At 40.0% G+C, this 25518-nt stretch overlaps 1 protein-coding gene and 1 long non-coding RNA gene across 4 annotated transcripts in view; both read left to right on the top strand.

Moving 5' to 3' along the window:
- Positions 1 to 16740, top strand: part of LOC121370232 (beta-1,4-N-acetylgalactosaminyltransferase bre-4-like) — a 17745-nt gene extending 1005 nt beyond the window's left edge. The window contains exons 2-5 of the mRNA XM_041495356.1: positions 2724 to 2911; positions 7738 to 7860; positions 12192 to 12293; positions 14419 to 16740. Coding sequence (XP_041351290.1) covers positions 2724 to 2911; positions 7738 to 7860; positions 12192 to 12293; positions 14419 to 14548 — 543 coding nt within the window. The 3' untranslated portion in view covers positions 14549 to 16740. The remainder of the gene's footprint in view (positions 1 to 2723; positions 2912 to 7737; positions 7861 to 12191; positions 12294 to 14418) is intronic.
- Positions 16741 to 17963: 1223 nt separating this feature from the next.
- Positions 17964 to 22336, top strand: LOC121371912. 3 transcript variants are annotated; one of them, XR_005957845.1, is made up of 5 exons: positions 17972 to 20568; positions 20934 to 21015; positions 21099 to 21180; positions 21294 to 21457; positions 21571 to 22336. It is a non-coding gene; the product is annotated as an uncharacterized LOC121371912 (long non-coding RNA). The 3 variants fall into 3 exon arrangements; XR_005957844.1 differs by lacking the exons at positions 20934 to 21015; positions 21571 to 22336 and having other exon boundaries at positions 17973 to 20568; positions 21294 to 21482; XR_005957846.1 differs by lacking the exons at positions 20934 to 21015; positions 21099 to 21180; positions 21294 to 21457 and having other exon boundaries at positions 17964 to 20568.
- The last annotated feature ends 3182 nt before the right edge of the window (positions 22337 to 25518 follow it).

Genomic DNA, 25518 nt, shown 5'->3' with positions numbered 1-25518 from the left:
AAGTAAACCAGTCTGACAGTTATTGGTGTGTCTGTGTCTGTGTATGAAGTAAACCAGTCTGACAGTTCTTGGTGTGTGTGTCTGTGTATGAAGTAAACCAGTCTGACAGTTATTGGTGTGTCTGTGTCTGTGTATGAAGTAAACCAGTCTGACAGTTCTTGGTGTGTCTGTGTCTGTGTATGAAGTAAACCAGTCTGACAGTTCTTGGTGTCTCTGTGTTTGTGTATGAAGTAAACCAGTCTGACAGTTCTTGGTGTCTCTCTGTGTGTGTGTGTGTATGAAGTAAACCAGTCTGACAGTTCTTGGTGTCTCTGTGTCTGTGTATGAAGTAAACCAGTCTGACAGTTCTTGGTGTCTCTGTGTCTGTGTATGAAGTAAACCAGTCTGACAGTTCTTGGTGTCTCTGTGTTTGTGTATGAAGTAAACCAGTCTGACAGTTCTTGGTGTCTCTGTGTCTGTGTATGAAGTAAACCAGTCTGACAGTTCTTGGTGTCTCTGTGTCTGTGTATGAAGTAAACCAGTCTGACAGTTCTTGGTGTGTCTGTGTATGAAGTAAACCAGTCTGACAGTTCTGTGTATGAAGTAAACCAGTCTGACAGTTCTTGGTGTCTCTGTGTTTGTGTATGAAGTAAACCAGTCTGACAGTTATTGGTGTGTCTGTGTATGAAGTAAACCAGTCTGACAGTTCTTGGTGTCTCTGTGTCTGTGTATGAAGTAAACCAGTCTGACAGTTCTTGGTGTCTCTGTGTCTGTGTATGAAGTAAACCAGTCTGACAGTTCTTGGTGTCTCTGTGTATGAAGTAAACCAGTCTGACAGTTCTTGGTGTCTCTGTGTCTGTGTATGAAGTAAACCAGTCTGACAGTTCTTGGTGTCCGTGTCGCTCGTACACCAGTCTGACAGTTCGATGTGTGTGTATGGTAAACTGTGCTATGTATTAGTAAACCAGTCTGACAGTTCTTGGTGTCTCTGTGTTTGTGTATGAAGTAAACCAGTCTGACAGTTCTTGGTGTTAGGCTATGCAGGAATATTTGGTTTGAATTGGCGATAGTTGGGGAGAGGAGCTAGTTGTGAATAATCACAATAAGACTTCCTCTGTGCTAGGCAGACCCATTGAAGTCTTGGTGTGTTATGGGTTTTTTTACATAACTCACAATCTAATTAGGTATTCGCGCTGTGTTAATAATAGTTAGAGACAGATAGTGAGAGACAGAGAAGCAAACACACACACAGACAGAGAGAGAAAGAGAGAGGGGGGGGGGGGATAGGGCAGAGAGATCAGAGAGGGAGAGTGGGACAGGGAGAAAAGAGAGCAAGAAGAGAGAGAGAGAGAGAGAGAGAGAGAGACAGAGAGACAGAGAGACAGACAGACAGAGAACTCAACCAGAATGTCTATGATTGAAGCCCCCACCTTCATGAGCAAAAGTAGTTCTAGCTTTGATTGTCGACGAATCTGTACGAATATAATGAAGTGTTCTGGGTATGACAGTAAGTTAGGATACTACAAACAATTAATATAATGAAGTGTTCTGGATATGACAGTAAGTTAGGATACTACAAGCAATGAATATAATGAAGTGTTCTTGATATGACAGTAAGTTAGGATACTACAAACAATGAATATAATGAAGTGTTATGGATATGACAGTAAGTTAGGATACTACAAACAATGAATATAATGGCGTGTTCTGGATATGACAGTAAGTTAGGATACTACAAACAATGAATATAATGACGTGTTATGGATATGACAGTAAGTTAGGATACTACAAACAATGAATACAAACAATGAATATAATGAAGTGTTATGGATATGACAGTGTGACAGTAAGTTAGGATACTACAAACAATGAATATAATGAAGTGTTATGGATATGATGGTAAGTTAGGATACTACAAACAATGAATATAATGAAGTGTTATGGATATGACAGTAAGTTAGGATACTACAAACAATGAATATAATGGTGTGTTATGGATATGACAGTAAGTTAAGATACTACAAACAATGAATACAAACAATGAATATAATGAAGTGTTATGGACATGACAGTGTGACAGTAAGTTAGGATACTACAAACAATGAATATAATGAAGTGTTATGGATATGATGGTAAGTTAGGATACTACAAGCAATGAATATAATGAAGTGTTATGGATATGACAGTAAGTTAGAATACTACAAACAATGAATATAATGAAGTGTTATGGATATGACAGTAAGTTAGGATACTACAAACAATGAATATAATGAAGTGTTATGGATATGGTGTAGTTACAAGCGTAGTTTCGTCTCACTCCCTCCTGTATGGCGTAGTTACAAGCGTAGTTTCGTCTCCCTCCCGTATGGTGTAGTTACAAGCGTATTTTTTTCTCACTCCCTCCCGTATGGTGTAGTTACAAGCGTAGTTTCGTCTCACTCCATCCCGTATGGTGTAGTTACAAGCGTATATTTTTTCTCACTCCCTCCCGTATGGTGTAGTTACAAGCGTAGTTTTTTCTCCCTCCCTCCCTCCCGTATGGTGTAGTTACAAGCGTAGTTTCGTCTCACTCCCTCCCGTATGGTATAGTTACAAGCGTAGTTTTTTCTCACTCCCTCCCGTAAGGTGTAGTTACAAGCGTAGTTTCGTCTCACTCCCTCCCGTATGGTGTAGTTACAAGCGTAGTTTGTCTCACTCCCTCCCGTATGGTGTAGTTACAAGCGTAGTTTGTGTTTTCATTCCAGTCTGGTAACGGGACGTTCAACAAAGGCCGGATCATGAACGCGGCCTTTAAGGAGGCTCTCAAACTGTACGACTTCCAGTGCATCGTCTTCCATGATGTCGACCTCGTGCCAGAGGACGACCGCAACATGTACACGTGTCCATGGCAACCGCGTCACATGTCGGTGGCTATTGACGAACATGATTATAGGTACGTACCTCATCTACGTCATTATCTGACTGTATCCATTGCTGACCCTTAATGTGAAGTGATATGTGAATACCGTAATGTAAGATTGTAACATTATGTAACATGTAATATCAGATTTTATCATATAATGTCTTACATTTTCACTGCAATCAAAGTATGTGATATTTTTCAGATCACATACTTTAAGAATTTAAGCAAACGTACTAGGGTGGCAATCCATAATTGACGTATGCACTCATATTCATCAAATAAAAACATTTCAATAGCAATTTTACAGTCAAAGTTGTCCAGCGTTCCGAAAACAAAACATGTTAAGCCCTTGTTTATTTTGATGTAAGGACATCCAAACTGACGCCATTCCAATTTGAGGGGAGAGGCGTAGCCCAGTGGTACAGCGCTCGTTTGATGCGCGGTCGGTTTGGGATCGATCCCCGTCAGTGGGCCCATTGCGCTATTTCTCGCTCTAGCCAGTGCACCACGACTGGTATATCAAAGGCCGTGGTATGTACTACCCTGTCTGTGGGATGGTGCATATGAAAGATCTCTTGCTGCTAATCGAAAAGAGTAGCCCATGAAGTGGCGACAGCGGGTTTCCTCTCTCAATATCTGTGTGGTCCTCAACCATTTGTTTGATGCCATATAACCGTAAATAAAATGTGTTGAATGATTTAGATTGTGTGTAATATGTAATATTATTATATTAGGCAGTATTATAGATTATAGACCACGTGTAATATACTGTAGATGTGTATTAAATGTGTGATGTCTGAGGGAGGCAAGACGTAAATAACACCCTACAGATACATTTCTCGACTAATCATAGTTTTGCTGATCACAGTTGTAGAAGTAAACCCCCAGAGTGAAATGACTAACTCGTGGTATGATCGATACTCCAACTGGAATACTCAGCTCTGTTAAATCGGGATAACCGCGGCTGTAAATAGCCAGTGGGTGAGAAAACTATTAACGTCCTATGGTAGAACCGCCGTGAGCCTAGGGAAAGGTAACTCTAAGATATAATGACAGAGTGATCAATCGTGGCCGCGTGTTAATGAGCGGCCGGGTGAAATCGCTCGTCAACAGCCTCGGGGTGTCCCCCGGGTACCTCGCCATCGCCTGGCGTCAGTCACGTGACTGGTTTATGATAACACGTGGAGCTCACTCAAACTGTCTGAGAACAACTCCAGAAATTAATAAATCCACTGGGAAATTCTCACAACGCAAGGCGATCAAACGTCGACGGAAACCTAATTTCGTTCTGTGATGCGTCAGGAAAACTGTGACGACATAATTCGATCTACGAGTTGTAAGCCATTCCGTGCCTGCCTCTTCTAGCTGAACTGCCGCAGCGTTTCGTGCTCCACAGCACCAGTCCCCGTGTAGCTATTTTGTGAAGCAGACTAATATAGTCCGGTTTAGGAAATAAGTCTTCGTTTTACGAAATGATATAAAATACTTAAGTACCTTTTCAGATATTTCTTTGATGATTGAATTAGGCTGACCTCTGTAGTTTAAAAAACAACATTGGTTTGAAGTTACTTGTCATGTGTTGTAGTAAATGATGACAAATGTGCAAGTGGTATGCTATGACGTGTACAACAGAAAACTTAAGCGGTGATATGGCGTAAGGTTAAATAATTCAAAATATTTCTGGTCAGCCTATATTGAATTTTTGTATGGTAGCTACAAAGCGACTGTACATCCGAAAAATAGCAATCACATTCCGACATTGTTCTGTTTTCACAATGTATAGTCTCACATAGAAGTTGTGTTGAAATTTCTGCAGATGTCAATGGTCGTCTGCAACCTTTAGACTGAACCGGCCTCGGTGGCGTCATGGCAGGCCATCGGTCTACAGGCTGGTAGGTACTGGGTTCGGATCCCAGTCGAGGCATGGCGTTTTTAATCCAGATACCGACTCCAAACCCTGAGTGAGTGCTCCGCAAGGCTCAATGGGTAGGTGTAAACCACTTGCACCGACCAGTGATCCATAACTGGTTCAACAAAGGCCATGGTTTGTGCTATCCTGCCTGTGGGAAGCGCAAATAAAAGATCCCTTGCTGCCTGTCATAAAAGAGTAGCCTATGTGGTGACAGCGGGTTTCCTCTAAAAACAATCTGTGTGGTCCTTAACCATATGTCTGACGCCATATAACCGTAAATAAAATGTGTTGAGTGCGTCGTTAAATAACACACTTCTTTCCTTTAGACTGACACGTTAAATAGCACTGAGGTCAAACTGTTGCCAAATTTAAAATATGGCTACTGTCTACAAAGAGTCCACGTTTGTTTTAGTTGTTGGATTTGTGTGTGTGTGTGGAGGTGTTAAAAGATTTAGGAGGTTAATGACCATTAGCATACTAAAATTACACAGACACGTGACAAACATGCAACTAAAGAAGTGTTCAGCAGAAATTACAAAACCACTACACATAAAACCTCTAATGGTTTACGAAATAAAGTCAGCTTTTCCAATGAAGATGTTTTCACAATGGGCCTTCGATACCGGTATTACGGTGTTTAGACCGTGTACCCAATCCACATCCATATCTGAAACGATTCTCAGAGTCTGTTCGACTTGAAATCCAGGAAATAGGCATGCAGCATGTGTTCAGTGTCGTCTACCCGTTCACCGCCTTGTACTGGTCCTGGTGTAAGATGTCTGCCGTGTACCCGTTCACCGCCTTGTACTGGTCCTGGTGTAAGATGTCTGCCGTGTACCCGTTCACCGCCTTGTACTGGTCCTGGTGTAAGATGTCTGCCGTGTACCCGTTCACCGCCTTGTACTGGTCCTGGTGTAAGATGTCTGCCGTGTACCCGTTCACCGCCTTGTACTGGTCCTGGTGTAAGATGTCTGCCGTGTACCCGTTCACCGCCTTGTACTGGTCCTGGTGTAAGATGTCTGCCGTGTACCCGTTGATCGCCTTGTACTGGTCCTGGTGTAAGATGTCTGCCGTGTACCCGTTCACCGCCTTGTACTGGTCCTGGTGTAAGATGTCTGCCGTGTACCCGTTCACCGCCTTGTACTGGTCCTGGTGTAAGATGTCTGCCGTGTACCCGTTCACCGCCTTGTACTGGTCCTGGTGTAAGATGTCTGCCGTGTACCCGTTCACCGCCTTGTACTGGTCCTGGTGTAAGATGTCTGCCGTGTACCCGTTAACCGCCTTGTACTGGTCCTGGTGTAAGATGTCTGCCGTGTACCCGTTAACCGCCTTGTACTGGTCCTGGTGTAAGATGTCTGCCGTGTACCCGTTCACCGCCTTGTACTGGTCCTGGTGTCAGATGTCTGCCGTGTACCCGTTCACCGCCTTGTACTGGTCCTGGTGTAAGATGTCTGCCCTGAACGTCGAACATCTGGATCTGCGCTCAGCTCAAGTGCTAGAGACATGCCCGTGTAAAACCGTTACATGACCAATAAACAGATGTTGAGCCGGCCTCGGTGGTGTAGTGGTTAAGCTATCAGCATTTAGGCTGGTATGTGCTGGGGCCTTACACTGGTTCCGACTCCTACTTAGGTCGAATTTTAAAGGCTAAATGGGGAGGTGAAAGACCACTGCACCGTCTGCTCTTTCACTGACCACTAAGAACTAACCATTGACTTCTGTCCTGAATAGACAGCCCAGATAGCTGAGGTGTGTGCCAAGGACAGCGTGTTTGATCCATAACTGGATATAAGCTCGTTAACAAATTGAAATGAAAGCGTAGTGAACAATGGGAGGAGGACATTAACCAGAATATTAGTACCGTAATGTAATGAATGTTTAGCGAGAATACTCTAAACCAATTGGGTGCTTACTATAAACCGTCTTATAGGCCTCGCATAAAATATTTTGGTAGTTTTTGGACCCACTGTGGCCAAAATTGGAGCTTTTTAAACAGTACGATTCTGGCCCAGGAACAATAATCTGATCACCGTGACCATCCTTTGACCGGATTGTGGTTAAAACCAGTTGTCCTAATCAAATTGTACTCAAGGAAATGAAATTTAGTGTAAACACTGGCACGGTACAGCTGTGTGGAATGTTTGTGGAAGCGTTTACAAGAGATCCACTAGATAACGGCACTATCAGCAAGCAGATGTCCGCTACACTCCACGGGACCGTTTAGCCGGAACATGTCGCAAAGGATGATGTTCATGATGATGATTTCGGTGACGGTGATGTCAGCTACACTTCGTTTAGCAGGAACATGTCGCAAAGGATGATGTTCATGATGATGATTCCGGTGACGGTGACGGTGATGGTGATAATGCCTGTGACGATGATGATGATGATATTATGTTGATGATGATGGTGATGATGCTAGTATTATTGATGCTGGGATATTGGATAAAGTACAGTGACGCTGATGGAGATGCCAACTGAATGTATAGATTATATGCATCTGACTAAAATGTTTAAAATGTGTGTTTTGCGTGGTCTTCGGGTTAAAACTAAACATTGATACTCGATAGCCATAAATTACATTTACTTTTTCCTGTAGTTAGTATGATAGATTTTATTTCCATCAATGTTTACATGTAATTCATGTGGTGTACTATTTCCGTGCTATATTTATGGGAAAATAAATGATTCGGGCCAAATGCTATCAAGAGCTGGCATGCAAAGGTTGTTCATATTGATCGGATTATTCTCTTGGCAGACCTTGGTCACGACATTGTACTGTAGTCAGCTAGAAACAAAGTGTTCCTGTTTAAACATCTAATTCTGGCCGGAAAGTGGCCGGGGGGGGGGGGGGGGGGGGCAGATTTGGAAGTGAGGCCGTGAACTTATGTCTGCTGTAGTAGATGTGTTGTCTTGCGTTCTCATAGATTTATTTTGTTTGCAGGTTGAAGTACGACATCCTGGTGGGTGGGGTTCTGAACATGCGCACTGAGCACTACCAGCGCGTCAACGGCTACTCCAACATGTACTGGGGCTGGGGGGCCGAGGACGACGACATGGCGTACAGGTGAGAGTCGAGTTCACGACAGCGAACGTTAGCCAACAGTTTAGTGTGACTGGTAGATCGTCGTATTCTATTCTAGCACATTTAATGTTAGGCACAAAAAGACAGTTTAGCGAGCGCTCACTCACGTGAACATGCCTTAGTCCTGCACGCGCGCACGCACGCACACACACACATAACATAGACTTGATATTTTCCATATTAAAAAATACTCGTGACGAATCCTCTATATATATTTACATACATACATACATACATACAGACAGACAGCATCTTGTAGTAGCACACTAAGACTGGGGGCACGTACTAGAGTGATGTATTCACGGAGATGACCGAATCGCATCACAATAAACTGTTTACATGCTGCTGTATGACTTTCATTATGACCGTGGCCATGTCGTTTGTGCTAACCTATACATTGGCCAAGTAACCTGAAGATGAAAGCCAATGTAATTGGAAGACGTGACTACCGTTGTAGAAGGATCAAGGAATGAATGAATGTTTAACAACACCCCAGCACGAAAAATACATCGGCTATTGGGTGTCAAACTATGGTAATGCAAATAAATAAAGTGATGATCAACATCAATATAAAAATTCAAGGTTTAAACAAAAACAGTGTAAAGAACTGTGCAAAAATACAAATACAAATATCACAGAATTTTACGGACACCGAATTTTACTCTAAACTTCAATTTGTGCTGTATTGGCCATTCTCAAAGAGAATGTTACACCCCTGCATCACGGTGAGGTTACAGCACGCGCAGGGGAGAAGGATCAAGGATAAGGCGATTAGGCTGAGTGTACGGGTAAAACTTGGCAATTTAATCACATTTCATAGACCGTCGTCTGATAGAGAGAGAGAGAGAGAGAGAGAGAGAGAGAGAGAGAGAGAGAGAGAGAGAGAGAGAGAGAGAGAGAGAGAGAGAGAGAGAGAGAGAGAGAGAGAGAGAGAGAGAGAGAGGTTAGATTAGAATTTGACAACTGAAAATTAGATGTAAATTAAGTAATCAAGATCATGGCGCTACGTTTATTGACATTTAAGCAAACGTACTACGGCGACAGTCCAGCATTGACGTATGCATCAACATGTATACAGCAACTTCACATTGAAACTTGTCCAGTGGTCTGAAAACTAAAAATCGTCATGCACTAGTTTATTTTTATGTAAGGATATCCGATGTCGTTCCCATTCAAAACGACACCGCATCACATATTCATACGTTATTTGAATATCGATCGATGGCTGACTGGAATTATAGTTGAATACAGTTGTTTATAAAAATATACTCTTCAAAAGAAGAAACGCAAAACCACATTGTCGTAACATTTGGAGAATTGATTTAATTATTGAATGGTGAGTCCGATAATTACCAAATGTTGCAGGATTGTTCACAATTCACTCTAGTCCATTGTGAGTAAGTGATAGGACACACCACCAAGGTCAAGGTCATCTGGAGTCAATACCGGGTGTGGCCTCCGCGTGTGTTGACAACTGCCTGGCACCGCCTGCCCATTGAAGCAACCAGAGTACGGATGACGTCCCGGGGGATGGTGGCCCACTCGGCCTGCAAGGCTGCTGCCAGCTCGGGCAGGGTCTGGGGCTGTGGTTGTCGCTGTCGGAGGCGTCGGTCCAACTCGTCCCATAGATGCTCATTTGGGTTCAAATCCGGTGATATCGATGGCCAAGGAAGGACATTAATGTTGTTGTTCTGTAGGAAAGCCGTTGTGAGACGTGCTGTGTGAGGCCTGGCGTTGTCATGTTGGAACACTGCGTTGGCGTTGGCCATAACTGGAACGATGTGTGGCCGGAGGATCTGGTCAATGTAGCCCTGTGCATTCAGGTTGCCCTGCACGTGGACCAGGTCAGTTCTGCCAGTGTGTGAGATGGCTGCCCACACCATGACACTACCCCCGCCGAATCTGTCCACTTCCTGCACGCAGTTTGCCGCATAACGTTCACCACGACGCCTATACACGCGACATCTTCCATCATGACGTCGGAGCAGAAATCGGGACTCGTCACTGAACCACACCTGTCTCCATCGCAGTTGAGGCCATTGTCGATGAATCTGGCACCACTGCAGTCGGAGTCGACGGTGTTGTGGTGTTAAGATGACACCTCGAACTGGACGTCTGGCACGAATTCCTACCTCACGTAGGCGGTTCCGTACGGTCTGGTCGGATATCCTGCGCAAACCTGGTATTGCTGCGGCTGTGGAGGTGGCAGTAGTCAATCGTTCCCGAAGGTGGCGTACCCGGATGTAGCGGTCCTGCCCGGGGGTAGTGACCCGTGGTCGACCGGATCTAGGGAGGTCACGTGTTGATCCATGTTGCTGGTAACGGTCCCACAGTCTGGAGATGGTGCTTGGGGACACATGGAATGCCCTGGCAACGGCCGTTCTGGATTCGCCTGCGTCTAGTCGGCCGATGGCATTGTTTCTCTGCGGTTCACTGAGACGTGGCATGTCCTGGATTGTCAACTGTCGGCCAGATACAGAGGCCAGGCAAGCGAACACCCTGCACTTTTATACTGTCGGTGTTCATGTTGCACGTGCAGACAACGCACGTGCAGTGGTGACATGGTTTGCACGTGGCTGCGTTTTTGCGAATATTCACATTTTGGAACTTTATTGTACAGTAGCTGCGTTTTATCGAATGTAACCGTGGGAATGTGTTTGGGACATGCAATGACCTTATATTTACAAAGCATGAACCGGTAGGAAACATAAAATCGGAGTTATAACCCATTTGTACCCTTTTGCGTTTCTTTTTTTGAAGAGTATACGTTGTATTAAGTTTGAGTATGATAAAATGATTGTTACTCTCATGTTTCGGTATCGACAATATCATATATTAGGAATAAACATAATGTATTATGCTCACCAGACTATAACTGTTATATGCAATGTTTCAACATACACGCAACAGATTAATATACTAGAACACCTAACCCTAGAAATAAATCACAGAAATGGGGGAGGGGGTGTCAAGCTGCTAGTTTATGAAACAACTGGAAGTGTCCTTCACAACGCTGTCCCACACAAAAATTGACAAGCTTATTTTTATGACATCCCTCCTATCGTTTACGCATCACAGTACCTGGTACACCAGCACTGGTTCATATCAAATCACAGGATGTTTTTGGGCAGATAAAACACTTAATTACAACAAGTCATGTCACATATGTCACCAGTGGCATTCGAGGAACCATGAGGTTCTGTATCAAAAGATGTGTTCGCCTTGAAGTTTGGCCTGGACGAGATGCTATTTGGTAGAATACTACCACCACAGAGCCGTAGTTTCAAATAGTTCACGTGTTCTGGTCTTTCTAATAAATTGTTTCTATTAAAATGTTAAACGTGTTTGTTTATTTCTTTCTATATATATGTGTGTGTGTGTGTGTGTGTGTGTGTGTGTGTGTGTGTCAGTATCCTGTGATAATTAAATGTGTTTGTTCTTTCTTTCTTTCTAAGACTCCCGTATGTCAGTATCCTATGATAGTTAAACGAGTATGTTCTTTCTTTCTGATAGTTAAACGTTGTTCTTGCTTTGTAAGAATCCTGTAAGTCATTAACCTATGATAGTTAAACGTTGTTCTTTCTTTGTAAGAATCCTGTAAGTCATTAACCTATGATAGTTAAACGTTGTTCTTTCTCTCTAAGATTCCTGTATGTCAGTATCCTGTGATAGTTAACCGTGGTTATTCTTTCTCTCTAAGATTCCTGTATGTCAGCATCATGTGATAATTAAACGAGTTTGTTCTTTCTCTTTAAGATTCCTGTATGTCAGCATCATGTGATAGTTAAACGAGTTTGTTCTTTCTCTCTAAGATTCCTGTATGTCAGCATCATGTGATAGTTAACTGTGGTTATTCTTTCTCTCTAAGATTCCTGTATGTCGGCATCATGTGATAGTTAAACGTGGTTATTCTTTCTCTCTAAGATTCCTGTATGTCAGCATCATGTGATAGTTAACCGTGGTTATTCTTTCTCTCTAAGATTCCTGTATGTCAGCATCATGTGATAGTTAACCGTGGTTATTCTTTCTTTCTAAGAATTATGTATGTCAACATCATGTGATAGTTAAACGAGTTTGTTCTTTCTCTCTAAGATTCCTGTATGTCAGCATCATGTGATATTTAAACGTGGTTATTCTTTCTTTCTAAGAATTATGTATGTCATCATCATGTGATAGTTAAACGAGTTTGTTGTTTCTCTCTAAGGATCATGTATGTTAGTATCCTGTGATAGTTAAATGTGGTTGTTTCTCTGTAAGGATCCTGTATGTCAGTATCCTGTGATAGTTAAACGTGTTTGTTGTTTCTCTGTAAGGATACTGCACGTCGGTTTGAAGATCAGCCGTCCACCTTCCAACCTGGCCAGGTACAAGATGATCAAACACCAGAAACGTAGACCTGCCGCCTGGATCACTAGGTACGTAGCTGTACTCTTACCACAGTAGTGTATATATGTGATAACATTACAATAGTTTATGTACCTGGTCATAGTCACTATTACAGTTATAGTTTATAGACATGGTAACATTCATTAATACAATAGATTATATACATGGTGATCCATACATATAGAATACTAAATGAGCTTTTCTGTCATACCAGTTTTATGAAACTCGTGAACAGTTTTGGTATTTGACGAGCGAACGCGAGTTTAGTATTTTATTTATTACAAAACAACTGCAAACAATCCGCACCATGGGCAATATCTTACACTGGTGTGTAATAAATGGTAATATTAAATTACAGTAGACTATATGTATGTTAATGGTCGCTAATGTAAAATGATAAACATGTTCATATTCATCGTAATAGTTGTGTTGCTTTTGTGTTTAGATCCAAATTGCTGCATTCTTGTACAAATAACAATAGTTTATATACTTGGTAATAGTAAATTCCAATAATTCATATACATGGTAGTAGTAAATTTTACAATAGTTCATATACGTGGTAATAGTTGTAGCATTTTTTTTATCACATTGCTGCAAACTTGTGTAAATTATAATAGTTTATATATGATAATAGTAGTGTTATTGCAATAGTGGTGTTACTGTATTAATGGAGTTATTATAATATATCTGTTGTTATAATAGTGGTATTATTGTAATAGTCGTGTTATTATAATAGTGGTATTATTATAATAGTGGTGTTATTTTAATAATGGCGTTATTATAATAGTCGTGTTATTGTAATAGTTGTGTTATTGTAATAGTCGTATTATTATAATAGAGGTGTTATTATAATAGTTGTGTTGTTATAATAGTCGTGTTTTTTTTACAATAGTAGTGTTATTGTAATAGTCGTGTTATTGTAATAATGGTGTTATTATAATAGAGGTGTTATTGTAACAACTGTCGGCATGGTGCTATCGAACTATATTAAACTGTGTAAGATCATCTTGGACAATAGTGTTTTTCCTAGTGAATGGTTGACCCATATTTAAAACTAAAGGAAATTGTTCATTACCAGAAAATTATAGACCAATAACGTTGCTCTGCTGCATGTCTAAACTGTTCACCACAATTTTAAAGAACCGATTAAATGTTTTTATTGAAGAAAATAATATACTGAATGAATCTCAGACTGCTTTCCGAAAAGGCTACTCTACTACCGACCATCTATTTAATATACATTCTCTTATCGAAATTTTAAAGACAAGAAAAAAGAAATTATTTTGTGCTTTTGTAGGAATCCAAAAAGCTTGCCTCTAGCAGAAATTGTTAGAAAATAATATAAATGGAAAATTCTTTAAAATAATTTATCAAGTCATGTATTTGTACAAAAACCGAAACCTCAGACCTATTTCCATGCAACAACGGTGTCCGACAAGAAGAACATTTGTCGCCTGTCCTGTTTCTCTTTCTTTAAATGATCTAGATAATTACTTAAAAAGCCGAAATTGTACTGGGGTATAACTGGATATTGATAAAACGTTCTCTGAAACAGCTCTTTACTTTTGATATTTATTATATGCTGACGATATGCGCATCAAACGCCTGTGACTTATAGTAATCCCTAAATATCTTTTCTTCACAATATTGCAGTAAATGGAAACTCAAAGAAAATGCAAATAAAACTAAGATAATAATTTTCAGTGGCACCAGTAATGACTACAAGAAAGTGTAAATGATGTGCTTGAAAACGTAAAAGAATATAAATACCTAACTATAAACAACTAATGACGAATAGCAAAATAAGTGTTCTCAAGAAGTTATTGATATATATATATATATATATATATATATATATATATATATATATATATATATATATATATATATATATATATATATATACACACACACATACATACATAAACACATATAGTAAAACCTCCCTAAACCGGACACGCTCGGGACCAAGTAAAATGTCGGGGTTTTAATGGGTATCCGGTTTAGAGATGTTCTCATACTTGGGTAGTAATAGACATTGTAAATAATTCATATATTGTAATAGTAATGTTATTACAATAGTCGTGTTATTATAATAGCCGTGTAATTATAATAGTCGTGTAATTGTAATAGTCGTGTTATTGGTGTGTTTAGGTCGAAACTGCTGCACACGGCTGTGAAGCGCTACAAGCTGGACGGATTGAATAGTGTCAAGTACAGACTGATCTTCATCCACGACGAGACTCTCTTCACTCACATCATGGTGGACGTGGGCAAACCTTGATGGCTGTGCTGGATAGGAACTCGCCATTACTCACAGGCTTTCATGTCTGTGGTCGCTAGGAACTCGCCATTACTTACAGGCTGTGATGTCTGTGGTCGCTAGGAACTCGCCATTACTCACATGATGTGATGTCTGTGGTCGCTAGGAACTCGCCATTACTTACAGGCTGTGATGTCTGTGGTCGCTAGGAACTCGCCATTACTCACATGCTGTGATGTCTGTGGTCGCTAGGAACTCATGATTACTCACAGGACGTGATGGCTGTGCTGACTAGGAACTCACCATTACTCACATGACGTGATGTCTGTGGTCGCTGGGAACTCACGATTACTCACAGGACGTGTTTGTTACATCCGTTCTTACCAATTAGTCGACGTCTTGTGTTACACTGGGTTATGTCTCTTTCTGTGGTGAAACACTCGAGTTATTACACATCTTCCATCAAAGATGTGTAAAACTGTGCATATCCTTTGATACGTTCTGTGATGATGGTGTATATATCTAATACATACACTGAGCACACGCACTTGACATGCCAAGTCTTTGTTATATCTATTCTACAGATTCGATGCTGTCATATTTAGGATATTTGTCTATTCTACAGATTCGATGCTGTCATACATTTAGAATATTCGTCTATTCTACTGATACCATGATGTCATACATTTAGGATATTCGTTTATTCTACTGCAATCTGATTGAAATCAGCTATAATTGTTAGAGACCAGTGGTGCTGATTTCAATCAGATTGGTTCTGCTGATGCAATGCTGTTATACCATGGTGACATACCATGCTGTTATACCATGGTGTCATACCATGCTGTTATACCATGGTGTCATATCATGTTGTTATACCATGGTGTCATACTTTTAGTATTTTCACTGTTTGGTTACATCTGTTCTACTGATATGATGCTGTCGAACCTGCAGTATATTGCTGACTGTATTGATAACATGATATTGACGTATGTGGACGCTGCTGATAACACGCCGTGTGTGTCGTGGACGCTGCTGATAACACGCCGTGTGTGTCGTGGACGCTGCTAATAACATGCTGTGTGTGTGTGTCGTGACTGGCGTATTTACCTCCATTGCCCAGCAGCCTGTGTTTACAGAGGTCACTCTAAAATGTAAACTGATGGCGAGTGTGTTCTGTGATTGGTTAATTACATTCTTTTTCCGTGATCAAATGAAAATAACACCTGGAAAGCTAATGACGTTATTCGAAAGTTACGTCATTAGCAACTGGAACAGGCCAAGTTGACGGTTTTAGGGTCTACAGTTAGATTGTAGCCAGGTGTTTTTTCAAGAAATACCAAATATACAATTAGTTCCGTAGAAATACGATTATTGTCGATTTGATAGCCGGTCAAAAATGACATTTGCAGGATCAAATAAAAATAACATCCGCAAATCTACAACCTCCATATGGTTATCTCCTAACTGCCATATGGTGAGCAGGTTTTAAATTTTAACTGTTTTACGTGTAGGCCTAATTGAGTCAGTATTACAATATTCCCCGTGTCATTGTTTCTAGTTTTATAAATGATCAGACTAATCCACAAGTCCACAAGGCTGATTTTCGTACACTAGTTGAAATACCTGTATCCTTATATTAAAAAGGCTGATTTTCGTACACTAGTTGAATTACCTGATCCTTATATTAAAAAGGCTGATTTTCGTACACTAGTTGAAATACCTGTATCCTTATATTAAAAAGGCTGATTTTCGTACACTAGTTGAATTACCTGATCCTTATATTAAAAAGGCTGATTTCGTACACTAGTTGAATTACCTGTATCCTTATATTAAAAAGGCTGATTTTCGTACACAACTACCTGTATCCTTATATTAAAAAGGCTGATTTTCGTACACTAGTTGAATTACCTGTATCCTTTAATATATTAAAAAGGCTGATTTTCATACAATAGTTGAATTACCTGTATCCTTATATTAAAAATACAACAATATTAAATGTAAGTTACTTTTGTCAGACCACAGTTACTCAGTAGAACACTCTAGTATACGGACCAGCCAATGTGGTCTCTTTTCCTCGTTTTGGTTTTCACAATTTACATCACAATTGCCACCAAAGTGAAACATCACCGGTCAGCATATTGTGCTATGTTAATAATAAATACGTGTAGACGTATGAGAACACACAACGATTCATAAAAAGATACCAAAGAAAAGAATGAAGCAATATTTTCTGTCAAACCTGGAGTAATGTTTTCAATTTTCATGCACGTGTGCTGTGATCCAAGGACATGTTTCATAAAACAGGTGTTCTGTGCCAAATGAACAACTTGTCTTGGAGAAAGACTTCTCAAATTATATTTGTCGTATATACAGTAAAATGTTGCGCGCCTTTATGTGTGTTATATAACAACGTTACACAGCTGTGTGTGTTAGGTTTATAACACGAAGATGTCATTTCACTATGTTTTAGTTATGACAGGAAAACGTTACACAGCTGTGTGTTAGGTTTATCAGACGAACATGTGTTTTAGTTGTAACAGGGAATTGTTACGTTAACAATATGAACCTGTCATTTAACTGTTTAGTTATAACAGAGAATTGTTACGTTAACAATATGAACCTGTCATTTAACTGTTTAGTTATAACGGAATTGTTACGTTAACAATATGAACATGTCATTTAACTGTTTAGTTATAACAGAGAATTGTTACGTTAACAATATGAACCTGTCATTTAACTGTTTAGTTATAACAGGGAATTGTTACGTTAACAATATGAACATGTCATTTAACGATGTTTTAATTATAACAGGATAATGTCACACAGCTGTGTGTGTTTGTTATATAACAGCTATGTTACTTAGCTATATGTGTTTGTTATTCATAACAGGAACGTGTTACATAACTAAGACAAAACCGGATTTTAACGCAGGTTTTGTTTGTTGATTAATCCCTATCATGTTAAAAGTTAAAGCATTTGTTTTTTTAAATGTGATTATTTATGTTCGTTACAATAACCGCATTCACAGCTAAGTTAGTTACAATAACCGCATTCACAGCTAAGTTAGTTACAATAACCGCATTCACAGCTAAGTTAGTTACAATAACCGCATTCACAGCTAAGTTAGTTACAATAACCGCATTCACAGCTAAGTTGGTTACATAGCAGGAGATTTCCAGTTTGTCAAATATTACATACGTACACCTTTTACATAACGGAAATATTAAGTGTGTATGTCACACACTCACTGACTCTCTCTCTCTCACACACACACACACACACACACACAGACACACCATATATATATATATATATATATACACACGCATACATACGTACATACATACATACATATATACATACACACATACATACACACACACACAGACACAGACACACACACCATATATATATATATATATATATACACACACATACATACGTACGTACATACATACATATATACATACACACACACACACACACACATATACACACATATATATATACACACATACATGTGTGTGTGTATATATGACGATATCTGTGTACGTTTGTTATGTAACAGGGACATATGACCGTGACAAATTTTGTACGTTGTTAAATAAGGAAGAATTACGTTCATAACTAAGTATGTTTGTTACGAAATAAGGAAATGTAACTTAAAGTTTGTTTTGTTTTAATGACGAGTTTTTATATTAGTGTAAACTGATTTATATGGCGTGATTATAGCTATATGCACTGGTTAGGTCAAAAGTCATATTCAACGTTGTCTCAAATACATCTCTGTACACAAACTTAAACGACTGCCCAAAATGTTTAATATCAACGAAAACCACGTTCATTTCTTGTTTTACTTTACATGCAATGCTGCTAAATAGTTTATGTTGATATTCAGAGGCCATTTCCTGATGACTATGTTGATATTCAGAGGCCATTTCCTGATGACTATGTTGATATTCAGAGGCCATTTCATGATGACTATTTGATTAAAATTGTGTCTCATGTGATAGGCCTACCAAATCCTGTCGTGTAGACGTGTCCAAACATTTGCATAATTCTCGTGAAAACACCCGACTTGACAGTTGTGCACACCCGTAGGAACGATATCTGTAGGGGGGGGGGGGGGGGGGGGGACTCTAATGCGGGTGTCGCAGGCCCCTCCCCCGTTCCCGGTTCCCAGTGTATGACATGGCAATCCCGTCACGTTTGATAAATTAATTAATTCGTTTAGTACATGGTAAACAACAAGGATGTCCATGCTTTACTCACGTGTTCTGTTGTCTGAATGATTATTTTATTGTTAACTGCTTTCTTGTATTCATTATTTATTTCCAGCTAACCCGCCGGAGTTGCATAATGTCATACTGTTACAGTAAACTATATTAACATCCCTATACCAGCAACGATTAGCTTTTACAGTAAACTATATATTAACATCCCTATACCAGCAACGATTAGCTTTTTTTTAGTAACTGGGAACGCTTTACAGCTAGCGCGGACTGGAAACATAACACACGTGGTCTCAGTCAAATACCAGCAATGGTTAGCTAGTAACTGGAAAGGTATTTCACTTAGCGCTAACTGGAAACATAACATACGTAGGCCGAGTCAAATACCAGCAATGGTTAGCTAGTAACTGGAAAGGTTTTTCACTTAGCGCTAACTGGAAACATAACATACGTAGGCCGAGTCAAATACCAGCAATGGTTAGCTAGTAACTGGAAAGGTTTTTCACTTAGCGCTAACTGGAAACATAACATACGTAGGCCGAGTCAAATACCAGCAATGGTTAGCTAGTAACTGGAAAGGTTTTTCACTTAGCGCTAATTGGAAACATAACACACGTGGTCTCAGTCAAATACCAGCAATGGTTAGCTAGTAACTGGAAACGTTTTTCACTTAGCGCTAACTGGAAACATAACATACGTAGGCCGAGTCAAATACCAGCAATGGTTAGCTAGTAACTGGAAAGGTTTTTCACTTAGCGCTAACTGGAAACATAACATACGTGGTCTCAGTCAAATACCAGCAATGGTTAGCTAGTAACTGGAAAGGTTTTTCACTTAGCGCTAACTGGAAACATAACATACGTAGGCCGAGTCAAATACCAGCAATGGTTAGCTAGTAACTGGAAAGGTTTTTCACTTAGCGCTAACTGGAAACATAACATACGTAGGCCGAGTCAAATACCAGCAATGGTTAGCTAGTAACTGGAAAGGTTTTTCACTTAGCGCTAATTGGAAACATAACACACGTGGTCTCAGTCAAATACCAGCAATGGTTAGCTAGTAACTGGAAACGTTTTTCACTTAGCGCTAACTGGAAACATAACATACGTAGGCCGAGTCAAATACCAGCAATGGTTAGCTAGTAACTGGAAAGGTTTTTCACTTAGCGCTAACTGGAAACATAACATACGTGGTCTCAGTCAAATACCAGCAATGGTTAGCTAGTAACTGGAAAGGTTTTTCACTTAGCGCTAACTGGAAACATAACATACGTAGGCCAAGTCAAATACCAGCAATGGTTAGCTAGTAACTGGAAAGGTTTTTCGCATATCGCTAACTGGAAACATAACAGACGTAGGCCGAGTCAAATACCAGCAATGGTTAGCTAGTAACTGGGAAGGTTTGTCGCATATCGCTAACTGGAAACATAACACACGTGGTCTCAGTCAAATACCAGCAATGGTTAGCTAGTAACTGGGAAGGTTTTTCACTTAGCGCTAACTGGAAACATAACACACGTGGTCTCAGTCAAATACCAGCAATGGTTAGCTAGTAACTGGAAAGGTTTTTCACTTAGCGCTAACTGGAAACATAACATACGTAGGCCGAGTCAAATACCAGCAATGGTTAGCTAGTAACTGGAAAGGTTTTTCACTTAGCGCTAACTGGAAACATAACACACGTGGTCTCGGTCAAATACCAGCAATGGTTAGCTAGTAACTGGAAACGTTTTTCACTTAGCGCTAACTGGAAACATAACATACGTAGGCCGAGTCAAATACCAGCAATGGTTAGCTAGTAACTGGGAAGGTAACATACGTCGCTAGTAAATCTGGAAAGGTTTTTCACTTATCGCTAACTGCATAACATAAGTCTACCAGCAATGGTTAGCTAGGGAAATATCGCTAACTGGAAACATAACACGTGGTCTCAGTCAAATACCAGCAGTGGTTAGCTAGTAACTGGGAAGGTTTGTCGCATATCGCTAACTGGAAACATAACACACGTGGTCTCAGTCAAATACCAGCAATGGTTGGCTAGTAACTGGAAAGGTTTTTCACTTAGCGCTAACTGGAAACATAACATACGTAGGCCGAGTCAAATACCAGCAATGGAAACATTGACGTAGGCCGAGTCAAATACCAGCAATGGTTAGTAACTGGTCTCAGAGCTAGGTTTGTCGCATATCGCTAACTGGAAACATAACACACGTGGTCTCAGTCAAATACCAGCAATGGTTAGCTAGTAACTGGAAAGGTTTTTCACTGGGAAACATAACACACGTGGTCTCGGTCAAATACCAGCAATGGTTAGCTACCAGCAATGGTTAGCTAGGGAAGGTTTGTCGCATATCGCTAACTGGAAACATAACACACGTGGTCTCAGTCAAATACCAGCAGTGGTTAGCTAGTAACTGGGAAGGTTTGTCGCATAAACTGGTTTGGCTAGTAACACTTTTTCACTTACGCTAACTGGAAACATAACATACGTAGGCCGAGTCAAATACCAGCAATGGTTAGCTAGTAACTGGGAAGGTTTTTCGCATATCGCTAACTGGAAACATAACACACGTGGTCTCAGTCAAATACCAGCAATGGTTAGCTAGTAACTGGGAAGGTTTTTCGCATATCGCTAACTGGAAACATAACACACGTGGTCTCAGTCAAATACCAGCAATGGTTAGCTAGTAACTGGAAAGGTTTTTCACTTAGCGCTAACTGGAATGGTTAGCTAGTAACTGGGAATTTTTTTCGCACATAACATACGTAGGCCGAGTCAAATACCAGCAATGGTTAGCTAGTAACTGGGAAGGTTTTTCACTTAGCGCTAACTGGAAACATAACACACGTGGTCTCAGTCAAGTACTAGGAATGGTTAGCTAGTAACTGGAAAGGTTTTTCGCATATCGTAAACTGGAAACATAACACACGTGGTCTCAGTCAAGTACCAGGAATGGTTAGCTAGTAACTGGGAAGGTTTTTCGCATATCGTAAACTGGAAACATAACACACGTGGTCTAGGTCAAATACCAGCAATGGTTAGCTAGTAACTGGAAAGGTTTTTCGCATATCGCAAACTGGAAACATAACCCACGTGGTCTAGGTCAAATACCAGCAATGGTTAGCTAGTAACTGGAAAGGTTTTTCGCATATCGCAAACTGGAAACATAACATACGTAGGCCGAGTCAAATACCAGCAATGGTTAGCTAGTAACTGGGAAGGTTTGTCGCATATCGCTAACTGGAAACATAACACACGTGGTCTCAGTCAAGTACCAGGAATGGTTAGCTAGTAACTGGGAAGGTTTGTCGCATATCGCAAACTGGAAACATAACATACGTAGGCCGAGTCAAATACCAGCAATGGTTAGCTAGTAACTGGAAACGTTTTCAGCTAGCACTGACTGGAAAGGGGAAAATACGTGTGGTCAGTCAGACGGGTTATCATTTTGTCTATGCAATGAGGTCTTGCCAGCGGGCGATAGCGTCTTCGTGTACGCTGGTTACTGGAAATATCAAATAACTTAACATTTTGTTGGTCTGCGAGTCGTCTTCTAGAATAAACAATATGTTTCAAAGCTGTGTTCCGTGTTGTTCATTGAATCATACTTTATTTCATATTCCATCTGCAGTCGGAAGAAAGTTTAACATTTAAACTTGTCGTAATAATCCTGAACGCTGTCTAAGTCATATTGCCTTTTCATCCTCAATATCTACATGTTCATCATTTAAATGTAAAATATATATATATATATTATCTTCTGCTTAATTCAGTGTTTATAAAATGTTCAACATAAACAATGAAAGTTTGCTGTATCATGGACATAAGGAATATTAACTGTGTTCACTATACTTTGAAGTATGGCTTACTTTGCTTCGTTGACCTGTTCAAAGTCAGTAAATGATGCATCAACCAGGGGATGGATACTCTTCACAGTTTGGATGCAGTGACACCTAGCTGCCCCTCAAATCTACCCACCACGACCACGACCAAACACTACCACGACCACCACCCCTGCTTCTGACGCATACAGATGACAACTATATACTATTTCTTTTAAAAAAAACCAAAATGTATTTCTTTGAACGTGAGATTATGACCACTAGACTGATCGTGAATCCGGTTTTTTTATGGGGGTTTTCTCTTTAGTTTAACTTTTAATTGCGTTGTATACTCTTTAAAACTTGAAGTCTATTTACTTTTAGTTGGCGTTACATATTTAAAACTGGAAGTCTATTTACTTTCACTTGGCGTTACATATTTAAAACTGGAAATCTATTTACTTTTAGTTGGCGTTACATATTTAAACCTGGATGTTAGCCAATTCGAGTTCATGCATCGCTGGAATAAGGTGGTTACGCTAACTTCACTATAAAATACATTAATTACCTGACCGTTTTCTGTTTGACCTTCGACCCGCCATGCACGTTCAGTCGTCGCTGGTGAGCTATTCTGGTACATGACGGATGACGCTGTCACAGCCGTCACTATCCAGGCCAGGTGACCGGGTATAGCTGGGAGGCAGATGTCGTCGTATTACGAGATGACAGTCTTATGAGCTCTTTACTTTAAATCTTAATCGCCTGTATATGAGCGGAAACAAAAACCAAAACCACAAAGAAACAATGGTAGTATTATCTTATATAAGTATAATATGTGAAAATCGTCATCAACATGTCAACATAAGCGTTTTGGAGCAAACATTCGCATTGGAACAAAGAACGATGGAGACGATCAGGCGAAATGAGTTGGCCTGAAAACGTCTCACCATATAGTCATCATTCTAGTCTCTGTTAAATGAATGAATGAATGTTTGACGACACCCCAGCACAAAAACACACATCGACTATTGCGTGTCAAACAAAGGTAGGTAAAGGAATAATGTGTAGCGTAGGTATTTGATTAAAGTTAAAATTTGTTTTGTTTAACAACATCACTAGAGCTGTTAGATGTCAAACATTTGGTAATTCTGACAGTCTCTCTAGTCCTAGAGAGGAAACCTGCTACACTTTTTCATTAGTAGCAAAGGGTCTTTTATATGCACCACCCCAGACAGGATAGCACACACAATGGCCTTTAATATACGTCGTGATGTACTGGCTGGAACGATGGGGATTGATCCTAGACTAACCGCGCATCGGGCGAAGGTTTTACCACTGGGCTACGTCCCGCCCTAGGTATTTGGAACCCGGCTATATATAGCTGTTTGCTAGTAATGCCAATACTTTCCTGTCATGGACGGAGGACACGACAGGCGTGCGCTACAACAGCTTGTTCTGAATGTGCACGTAAAACCCTATGACATGACATGACAATGCCAATATGAATTATTTATCCAGATTCTGACATTTTCGTTTAATTCGGGCAAAAATCATTCCAAACTGAACTTCACGTGACTAACATGACATCATTACAGACTGAACTCTACATGACTAACATTACATCATTCCAGACTGAACTCTACATGACTAACATTACATCATTCCAGACTCAACTACATGACTAACATTACATCATTCCAGACTCAACTCTACATGACTAACATTACATCATTCCAGACTGAACTCTACATGACTAACATTACATCATTCCAGACTGAACTCTACATGACTAACATGACATCATTCCACACTGAACTCTACATGACTAACATTACATCATTCCATACTGAACTCTACATGACTAACATTACATCATTCCACACTGAACTCTACATGACTAACATTACATCATTCCAAACTCAACTACATGATTAACATTACAACATTCCAGACTCAACTCTACATGACTAACATGACATCATTCCACACTGAACTCTACATGACTAACATTACATCATTCCACACTGAACTCTACATGACTAACATTACATCATTCCAGACTGAACTCTACATGACTAACATTACATCATTCCAGACTCAACTACATGATTAACATTACAGCATTCCAGACTGAACTCTACATGACTAACATTACATCATTCCAGACTCAACTACATGACTAACATTACAGCATTCCAGACTCAACTCTACATGACTAACATTACATCATTCCAGACTGAACTCTACATGACATCATTCCAGACTGAACTCTACATGACTAACATTACATCATTCCAGACTGAACTCTACATGACTAACATTACATCATTCCAGACTCAACTACATGACTAACATTACATCATTCCAGACTGAACTCTACATGACTAACATTACATCATTCCACACTGAACTCTACATGACTAACATGACATCATTCCAGACTGAACTCTACATGACTAACATTACATCATTCCAGACTGAACTCTACATGACTAACATTACATCATTCCAGACTCAACTACATGACTAACATTACAGCATTCCAGACTCAACTCTACATGACTAACATTACATCATTCCAGACTGAACTCTACATGACATCATTCCAGACTGAACTCTACATGACTAACATTACATCATTCCAGACTGAACTCTACATGACTAACATTACATCATTCCAGACTCAACTACATGACTAACATTACATCATTCCAGACTCAACTCTACATGAGTAACATTACATCATTCCAGGCTGAACTCTACATGAGTAACATTACATCATTCCAGACTGAACTCTACATGACTAACATGACATCATTCCACACTGAACTCTACATGACTAACATTACATCATTCCACACTGAACTCTACATGACTAACATTACATCATTCCAGACTGAACTCTACATGACTAACATTACATCATTCCAGACTCAAC

This window comes from Gigantopelta aegis, chromosome 4 (genome assembly GCF_016097555.1).
Source record: "Gigantopelta aegis isolate Gae_Host chromosome 4, Gae_host_genome, whole genome shotgun sequence".
In the NCBI taxonomy this organism is placed as follows: domain Eukaryota; kingdom Metazoa; phylum Mollusca; class Gastropoda; order Neomphalida; family Peltospiridae; genus Gigantopelta; species Gigantopelta aegis.
The sequence above is the reverse complement of the archived record's forward strand: the minus strand, read 5'-3'. Positions and strand labels throughout refer to the sequence as shown.